This window comes from Trichosurus vulpecula, chromosome 4 (assembly GCF_011100635.1).
Source record: "Trichosurus vulpecula isolate mTriVul1 chromosome 4, mTriVul1.pri, whole genome shotgun sequence".
In the NCBI taxonomy this organism is placed as follows: domain Eukaryota; kingdom Metazoa; phylum Chordata; class Mammalia; order Diprotodontia; family Phalangeridae; genus Trichosurus; species Trichosurus vulpecula.
The window spans coordinates 31,893,969-31,903,776 of record NC_050576.1 but is presented as its reverse complement, the minus strand read 5'-3'; the positions used below and the strand labels follow the sequence as shown (position 1 = coordinate 31,903,776).

Here is a 9,808-nt window from a genome sequence, read left to right as displayed (position 1 = left end):
GACAAAAGTGGTTATACTCCAAGCAGATGGCAGTGTAGGCTCTAAGTAGGATCTCTTCTGGAGACCCAACTGGAGATTTCTCCTGGGATCAGCATTGCTTCTGAATTAGCTCTCCTGTTAGTTACCCTATTGGTCCAAAGCAAGGTCCCCTCAGTGAAATGATTCACTTCTATCTTATGCTTATAAACCCAAAGCCACATTTCTGCCAACTAAGCCATAATTTGGAAATATACATTTGTCTCATAGTCACTAAATAGTTCTAGGGACTAGAGTTTCCTAGCTATTAACTCAAAGTCCTCATAACAGGAATTTGCAAATTATATGCTTAAAAAGAGGGAACTTGGGACATCTTTACCCAAAGTAAGTATATTTTCTCCATGAGTTTTTTTAAATTCATTTAAGCATTTCTCTCACAACTGTCTTTGTTTTTTCCCCCTTCAGTGAGTAAAACTGTCCACCTCTGAAAGTCCTTTACATCAAGATATGCAAAAAAATTACAAAGTAATAATAGGGGGAGGTACTAGGAGTTGAGGGAATCAGGAAGTCTTCACGTAGAAGGTGGAGTCTGAGGTGAACTTTGAAGGAAACTTCCAAAAATTGGAAGTGAAGAGGAATTGCCTTCCAAGCATAGTGCACAGCCAGTTAGGGATGGGAAATGGAGCGATATGTATGAAGTTCAGTAAGGCTAGTTTGTCTGGACCATAAAATGCATGAAGTGGAGTAACATGTACTAACATTGCAAAGGTAGGTTGGAACTACACTGTTATGGCATTCAATCACTAAACAGAAAAGTTTATATTTGGTTCTAGTGGTAATGATGGCACTGGCGTTTTGTGTTGGGAAGTGACATGGTCAGACCTGTGTTTGAGGAAGATTAGGTTAGTAACTATGTAGAAGATGGATTGCAGTGGGGAAAGACCAGAGGCTTAGAAAGATGCTGCCATAGTTCAGGCAAGAGATGATGAGGGTCTAAGCCAGGGGGGCTGCTGTGAGTGGAAAGGGGACAGACAGGAGATGCTGTGGATGTCAGAGAGAATAATCAAGGTCTTGGCCCACTCTGTGGCCTCTTTTACCCTCGCTGTTCTGGAGCCAACGTTGGGCAGTTACTTTGGCGCAATCAGCCTCTTTGGATGATTCATAATCGTCTCCATGCCTGTGATTCCTTTAATTGATCATGTCTGATCCCTCAACAAAGGTTCTTCTTTGAAACCTATGACGGTAATTATCATGAAAGCTCTTGTGAAAAGGCCTTTATTGTAAAAGGTACATTAAGAACAGATTGGTGATAAAATGTGCTCCGGGCAGGGGAGAGAGCTGGACTCAGCTGGAAGCCCTGGGCTCCCCCTGGCCCCTGCAGGCTGCGTGACCCTGGTCAAGTCACTTAACCTCTCAATGTTCCAGGCAACTCTAAAACTCAAAAAGAACAGGGAAGGAGTAGCTGAGCTTTCCTCTTTTACGAGTTCTCTACATCAATTCAATACACTTTTTTTTTAATTAAGCGCCTACTACGTGCCAGGTGTGGGGGACACAAAAAGAGGCAAAAGACATTCTAGCCCTCAAAGGATTTACAATCTAGTGGAATTAGACTGACTTGGACTCACTCCATCAGTGAAATCACAGGCCCAGTCCTTCCCAAAGGGCAAGAAAACCCCTGAACTGGGTCGCTGGGACAGGACCGCCGTCCAATCCTTCGACTCTCATTGGGAGGGATGGGAGGGGCGCAGGCGGGGCAGGGTGGGGTGGGGCCAGGCAGGGAGTGAGTTCGGCCCGGGTGACTCAAGCCCTCTGGGCTCCTAGAGTCTCCCGCCAGCCTCCCCTCCTTGCCCCGCCTCCTCTGGCCCGTACGCCCTCCCTCGGGGCCCCGCCCATCGCGCGCGCTCCCGCTCCCCTACCTCCAGCCCCGCCCCTCGGCCGCCCGCCCCCGCGCCCCTGCCGCTGCTCCTCCTCTTTGCAAGCAGCCAGACTGAGTTCCCGGGAATCGAGGTTTGGCGCATGCTGAGCGGCTGCCTCCGCCTCCGCGTCTCCGCGCCCGGCCTCGCGCTCCCGCTGCCCTTCCCGCTGCAGCCGCCCCGGGCTCCGGGTCCGAGCGTCCGCCGCCTGCTCCCTCCGACCTTCGCCTTCGGCTTCCGCCAGCCTCGCCTTATGAAGCCGTTCGTCGTGTTCGTGCTGGGCGGGCCCGGCGCCGGCAAGGGCACCCAGTGCTCCCGCATTGTGCAGGTGAGAGCCGGGCCTGCGGCCTCGGAGACCCCCGGACTACGGCTCCCGGCGTGCCCTGCGGGGCCGCCCCGCGGCCCGAGCGCGGGGGGCTTGCGGGGCATGCTGGGACTTGTGGTCCCCCGAGGGCGGGCGAGGGAGGCCGGTACCCTCTCAGACCAGAGGTCCGCGGTGCATGCTGGGACTTGTGGCGCCTCCGCTGGAGGGAGGGGCTTCGAAGCGGCCAAAGGTCGGGGGTTGTGGCCACGTAGGGAGCGCCAGGCTGGCCGGCGGGGCAGTTCCGCTCCCTGAGCCTCAGTTTCCCCATCCGTCCTGGCAGTCCCTGCTCCAAGTCCCGCCCAGCCCTGCTGGTTCGTGGGGCCGCCGGGCTTCAGTTTCCCCCTTTGTAAGACACTGGACCATCTGCCCGTCCCTTGCGGCTCTGCCTGTGCCTCTGAAGGCCGGGGGAGGATGCGCGGGTCGCTCGTGCACAGCGGCCCCAGGTGCGCGCTGGCTGTCGGTCTGTGCAGGACAACCCTGCCCCAGCCTCGGTGGGAGTGCTCAGGCCGGGACAGCTGCGTGGACGCCTCCGCAGGAGCTCTTTCTCTCCCCGGGGCTGGGTCCCAGAGCTCGATCCCCTCGGGGGCAGCCCGGGGGTCCCCTTCCTGCCTGAGGTCAGGCAGGCGGCTCAGCTCTGGTTCTGGGGGTTTGAAGCTGCTGTGACAGAAGAAGTTTGGATTCAGGGTCAGGACTTGGTGGGGGGTGGGGGAGCAAACGTTGCCCTGCCTCCAGGCAGGCGGTGAATTAAGTACTTCATTATATTCTTATGTATTTTCTTAAAACTCCAGTTACATTTTAATCTGGTTTACAGTTAGTCCATGACAGGATTTGAACCCGTGACCAAACCCCCTATCTAGTACCCTTTTAGTGGCAGTAAGTAATTCAAGGGCCTGCTGAGGCCAGGATCACAGAGTTGGCAGGGACCTCAGAGGACAGCCAGTCCACCCCGCCTGGGTCAGGACACCAGTGAGACGTCCCAGACCAGAACTGGCCCTGTACCTACCAGCCGTCTCTGAAGGGATCCAGGGTGGGCTGGAAGCTCCCTGTAGCCTGACACTGCCCATCATGACACTTTGGGACAGCTCCCACTTCGGAAGTTTTTTTCAGTACACAGAGCCAAAATCTGCCTTGGCCACTGAGGAGAAAAATAGTGGCCTCCAGAGAAGGAAGAGCATGTCAGTGATTGTGGGCAAAGAGCTGATCTGAAGGGGATAGCTGACCCCGGCAGCCCTTGATAGGAGAGCTGGGGAGCTGCTGTTTCCCAAGATTGTTTTCTCCTTGGCCTCTCTGCTCCAAAGCCTTCGCTGAATTGGGATTTGGGCCTTTACTAATTTGCCGATGCTGTTGTCCTGAATGTCTTGCTGGGCTCTCTCCTGGACTACCCTCAAAAAGTTGCTTTGTCCCAACTCTGAGATGTCAGTGGGTGTGGTGCACGGGTGTGCTCACTGGGTTCTAGATTAGAGGTTGTGAACTCCCCAGTGGCGTTTTGTAGCTGCAGGCTCTTTTTTTTTTTAACTTAAAGAAAGAAAAACCAAACCCAATATGTTGACAAGGGAAATAATATATAAATTTCATTTTTTCTTAGTCTTTAGATTAGTTTTGCCTCTTTTTTTCCTCCACCTTCTAAAAAGCAGATGATAAAGGGGAAGATTGGAAAAACTGACTGTCCTCAAAGAATTTTAAATGAATAATAGATGACAAACATAAATTCTAGATGATTTCCATAGTGCTTCAAGGCCAGAGGCAGTATTTTCTAGAGGAACAAACACTGGATTATTGTCAGATGACCATTTCCAGATCTGTTACTCACGCCCTTTGCCAAGGATTATGTATCTGAATTTCAGTTTCTTTGAAAAAAACTAGAGGGTTGGATTAGATTAGGGATTCTTAGCCTGGGCTCCACAGACCCTCTGGGGGCTTGTGGATGAATTTCAGAGGGTCTGTGAACTTGGATGGGGAAAAAAAATGACATCTTTATTTTTGCTAACCTCTAACCGAAATCAAGCATTCCCTTCCATATGAATTAAAAACCAAACCAAACCTAAAGCACGATTGTAACCAGGGGCCCCTTCTCAGGCCGCCCCATCTGGTGTGCCAAAGGTGTCCAGCATGAGCTGAAAGGTGAAGAGTCCTTGGCCTTGAGGATCCCAAAAGGGCTTTAAGCAGTCAAAATCCTTCTACTTCATCAGTCAGTCCTATTATCTCCTTGGCAGATAATGGGAAATCAAGGCTCAGGTTGGTGAGCTCCTTGTCCAGTCTCCAAGCTAATAAAGGTCAGAGCTGTCATTTATCTTGGTCTCTCTTGATCCTGCTTTCTCCAAGTCGTGGGCTTTTACTAAACCCAGACCCTGCATCTGCCAGCTCCAGACATTTGGCTGGTTTTTATTTTAGTAAGTTTTGTTTTAACATAGCCGACCAGATGTGCTCCCAGAAACCTATTAAGTAAAAAGAAAAAAACTCACCAAACCCAGCAACCAACCTGCTCTGTGCCTAATAATCCCATATATAACTGTATCCTTATTTTAAAAGAGAAGAGATGACTGTGGGCTTTGATTAAGGCTATTGAGATAGGGCAGGCAGCCTCTGTGGTCTTTGGAATTTTGTGGCCATGAAGCATCACCTGAGGCCTGTGGGTTATTCTGAGTGACTCTTAGTGGTTTAGTGATGAGGCCTGTGATTCTGAGTCTGGAGTCATATAGTTAGACCTCCACCCCCAGGGGTTCACTCCCCTGCTTTACTGAATTCAGAATGACCTCCAGGGTCTGGAGTTAGGCTTTTCTCATTGCCTAGCACAGGGCTGTCCAACCCTAGGTTTTTATTGAAACAATAGACAATGTATTTGCCATTTTAATGAGAGCTCTGCAGTAGCTTGGCTTTATTTACTAAAGCATTTATGTAAATTTCTATGCTTGTAGGTGGGAGACATAAATCGCACTGTGGGTGCATTTTGGACAGCCCTGGCCTAGCATGTCTTACTGGTGACTGCTAACACCATCTTAAGCCTTGGACTGTCCGTTTGTTATAAGCTTGAGTTCCTGAGATCTGAGGATTTTAGAGCAGAAGATCATCTAGTGCCTCAAAGGTCCCTGGGCCTTGTAGACCTCAGTTGGATGGAGCCTCACAGGGATTCAAAGCCTCTGATCTCAAGCGAGCATCTCGAGCTCTGTCTCTCCGTTTGTCCACCTGCCCTGCCTTGGGTCCTCTTTCCTACCCTTTCTCTTTCCAAGTCTCTGAAGTTTGTCTAGACCAGGAGTGTGCTGCCTGCAGCCCAGGACACTCCTGACTCTGTCCAGAGTGCTGCCTGAACCAGATTAAAATGTCATTGGGAAATACTTAACAGAATAAATAAAAATAGAGTAAAACACAGATAATGCTGTTATGTGGTTTTCTAAGTCAGTATGTAGCCATCTCAGTTTTTATTTGAGTTGGACCCCCTTGATCTAGATCCTAGGCTCCTCCTCACCAGTGTCTGTCACTCATCTTCCAGGGTCCTTCCCACCTTCCTCACTGACGTTAGCACCAGCAGTGTCCACCCTGCCCCCTCTTCCCCTCTATTTAGTCCCCATTTATCATCCTTAGACGTACATTGGTGTCTCATTGCGCGGAAAGCATTTGTTAGCTCTAAAGCGTGACGGAAATGTCAACTATTATTATTATATAATGGCCAGGAAAAGGGTGGAGTCACTTCATAAAAAAAACTTCATCTTTAAATTGTAGAATTGTTTTTGACATAACCAGTTACACCAGACCCAAACTCTGCTCCCTCAAGGGAATATCTTTGCCAGGCTATTATTGCTGGATGCTTCTTAAAATAGCAGGAAAGCCTCTCTCCTCCTGGAGTCAATCACAAAAACTCAAGAATTGGGCCCTTAGGCCAGCCTGATTTCTCCTGGAGAGCCTCCTTGTATGTATTTTCCAGCCTGTAAATTCCTTTGTGGGCAGGGCCCTCAGTTGGGTCATTTTTACTTTGCCACATTCAGTGACCTGACCCAGGCTTGGAGCTAGACTGCCCAAACATGTAGTCACCCTGGCTGCCAGGGGATGCCCAGGCTCTGGTCATCTCTTCAAGGTCTGTTGCCTCAAATAACCTTGGAGTTGTAGAATCTGAATGGGAAACTGATGGGAACCTTTAGGGGTCTTCAGAGAATGGGGCTGAGATGATGTAGGGGAGACAGTAGGAGAAAGAGAAAGGTGAGATTGAGGGATTTGGAGGGAGAAGGGGCTAGAAGTGAGGGAACAGCAAATGGCCTGCCCGTGCTGGGAGGCCAGGTGTGGGTGGGGACATGGAAGGCAAGGTGATAGGATTGGGCAGTGGAGGAGGGGGGAGGCTTCAGGGTGGCTTGGGGGAATCAGGAGAATGGGGGTTCATCCAGAAGAAGTAGGGGTGTTTGGAGAAGGGAGGAGTTCAGTAACAGTTTAAGGTTTGTAAAGCACCTGCTTTATATACAGTGTCACCTTTCATCATCACTACAACCCTCAGTGGTAGGTACCATTCTTCTCCATTTTACAGGTGAGGAAATTGAGAGAAATAAAGGTGGAGTGACTTGCCCAGGGTCTCATGGCTAGTATCCGAGGCAGAATTTCAACTCTTGAGTCCCAAGGCCAACTGCGCTACCCGGCCGCCCCACAAATACAAAAAAAAAAATTCCTTGTCCTCAAGGAGCCTAGGTTCTCACTGGGGACACCTCCAGATAGCGGAGTAGTGGCCTGATGGGGCCCTTTGATTGCATAGTTACAGGGGTGGGGGCCATAGGTTGACATGTCCTATGCAGAATTGATTTAATAGTTGTTCTAGAAACGGGGGGCGGGGGCGGGTGGAGACGGGAAGGAAGGTCCACTGAGGGGGCAAGGCAGTTGGCAGTCTGAGGGTTGCCTGTTGTGTCTTGTCAAGGAGGAGTTTGCCAGAAAGCAGGGAAGGCATCGAAGTGTGGTGACCTAGGCTGTCCTGAAATTGTGGTCCAGGAGGGGAGGCTGAAATCTGGGCTCCCAGCCATGCCGTGTGTTTGGAGAAGAGAGCCTGAAGCCTGGAACCACAGGAGTGCAGAAAAGCAGCAGGCTGTGATTTGGGCTGACCCTCACACAGCATGACTGGTCTTCCTGCAGTACAGATCCAGCATTCTGCCCCCTGCCCTCCAGGGGAGGAGGAGGAGGATGATGATCACCTCGGTGGCACTGACCTTGCAGGGCTGTGAAACCTCTAGGGGTGGTAGAGGGGAAGCTCCCTGGTCGCTAGGAAGGGTTCCTTCCCAGGGGAGGTGGCATTTGAGCTGGGTTTTAAAATGTCAGTGGGGGACTCAAAGCAAATGATTCACATTTGTGTTCGTTGTATCATTACCCATCTGAGTTATTTTTAAGCCACATTGTATACAGAAATGAGGTGGGGATTAAAATTAAATAAGACCAACACTTCATTCCTTCCCTGCTTTTGTTACAAGAAAAAGGGTACAAGTGAAAGCTGTCTTTCCCCAGATCACTGCTGTGGGAGCGCCCCCTTGTGGTAAACAGGCTGTGGGGACACAGGGATTTTCCTGTCAAGCCAGGATCCGGCTCTGTGTAGACTTCTGGAGGGCCAGGGCAGGCACCATCCCCTTCCTCTGCCCTTCCCTGGCCCCTGGTTAAAGGTAAAGAAACCTTCATTTCACTTGTAGGATTTGGACAAGCATTTCCTTAACTTCCTTCCCAAAGCAGAAGCAGGCGCCTTCAGGATTTACTCTTCCTGTCTCTCGTCCAGAGCAGCTAGAGGTTTCAGCACCTCCCACAATGCTACAAAGGTGCTTGATGATTGATTGATGGCATGTATGCAGATAAGTCTAATGCAAATGATAATTTCCATAAAATAGCTGCAAAAAGCTATGGTGAGGGAGTGCTCACTTCAGGAGGAGAAACTCTGGGAAGGCTTCCTTTGAGAGGAGGTGAAGGCCTCAATACTAAGAGAGCAGTGGTGACAGACATTGGTGAATGTTCAGCATGCCTTTGTCTTAGCTCCATGTCCTCCGTTGGAGGAGCAGAGGGGCCAAGGTTGGGAAGGTTTGGGTGGCAGGCCCTCAGTAGGCCAGTTTACCTGGAGTGTCCAATCGTGCATGAAGAGGGAGCTGGGAGACAAAGGTTGGGGCCTGCTGGAGACCACAGAGCCTTGGGGAGGCTCTCACCTGAGTCCTTGGAGGCACAGCCCTCTGGCAGCCTGGCCAGGACAGGCTGGCCTGGAGCACTTGGCCTCCCGACCTTACTCTGTATTACTTGCTGATGTCTACATGCTGCAACTCCCAAGCAGAATGTAAGGTCCCTGAGGGCAGGTGTTTTATTGTTTTGTCTTTTTATTCCTATCACTGAGCCTTTCAGGTGATTCACTTAATAAATATCTGTTGAATCTAATTGTAATAAGGAGGGAGTGGGGGGGGGGTGGGTAGTAGTGGAAATACTGAGAACAATACAGAGCTAAAACTTGCCTAGATTAAAGGAGATAGTAGGGCCCATATCAATTATATGTTGGCTATCTTTCTCTTCAGGCCCCTCTCCGGAGCTGTGACTAGCTAATCTGATAAACTGAGCCTAGCTAATGAGCAAATAAGAGAGCTCCCAGGCCCCCTTGGTCACACGTGGGTATTTTAAGGGCTGGCCACCCAAAGAGAATTCTTGGCTGGGAGTGGGGGGAGGGAAGAAGTGGTGGGAATTTAAGTCCAGGTTGTGGTAGAAATGATGGGGGTTGGGGGGGAGGTGGGATAACTCAGATGGTGAGGGATGAAGGAGGAGCTTTGGCCGTCTCCTCTTACACCTGACCTGATGTAGGGGTACCCCCCCCATCATATCAATTCTGGACTACTGGATGGGGGGCTGCCATAAGCTGTTACTTTCAGTGTAATTACCATGTGAAAACATATTTGCCCTAACATTCCAGCAGCCTTAACCTGACAAATTTGGAACATTTCCCCAGACTAAACATTTGATAAGAGCATTTAGGACTTAATGGGGAACAGGTGTGATTGACATAGTGTTAGCCAGACTGCCTTATGCTGCCTGGTGATCAGATTTGAGTGAGTGCAGCTACACTGAAGGAAAAGCATCACTTGTTCCCAACGGCTCTGAGAGTCTCCCCTGGGGCCTGGGATGGTGCTCTCTGTCCCTGCTTTCTGGGCTCTTCATCTGAACAGCAGCTGCAGCCGTGAGAGAGATGGGGACAGACTGAACACAAATGGAGGGCTCTGGCCTTGACTCCCTCTTCTACTCACTGTGGAGCCCTGGGCCAGGTTCCTCAAGAGGGAGATAACAATACTGGGGCAGGGATTTCCTTTTCTTAAAGTCATCTCTTGCTATCTTGTATTTCTACATCACTTAAATTTCCCAAAGTATCCTTTCTCCTTCCCTCTTTTTGAGTCAACCCTTTTAACAAAGAACAAAAAAGGAGGAAAACCCCACCTGTATCACTGATCATGTGATCACAATAACTGGGTTGTTATGATGTTTCAGTTTGTTTCTGTTCAGTCTGTTTCTTAATCCAGAAAGTGCTACAGCAACGTCCCCTTCCCCCCTCCCCCTAGCACCTTGTGCTGAGCCCTGG

General features: G+C 50.2%; 1 protein-coding gene across 1 annotated transcript in view; it reads left to right on the top strand.

Moving 5' to 3' along the window:
• Window positions 1–1,926: 1,926 nt before the first annotated feature.
• The window catches only part of CMPK1 (cytidine/uridine monophosphate kinase 1), a 29,390-nt gene continuing 21,508 nt past the window's right edge, over window positions 1,927–9,808 (top strand). Inside the window, exon 1 of the mRNA XM_036757165.1 lies at window positions 1,927–2,217. Coding sequence (XP_036613060.1) covers window positions 1,993–2,217 — 225 coding nt within the window. The 5' untranslated portion in view covers window positions 1,927–1,992. The remainder of the gene's footprint in view (window positions 2,218–9,808) is intronic.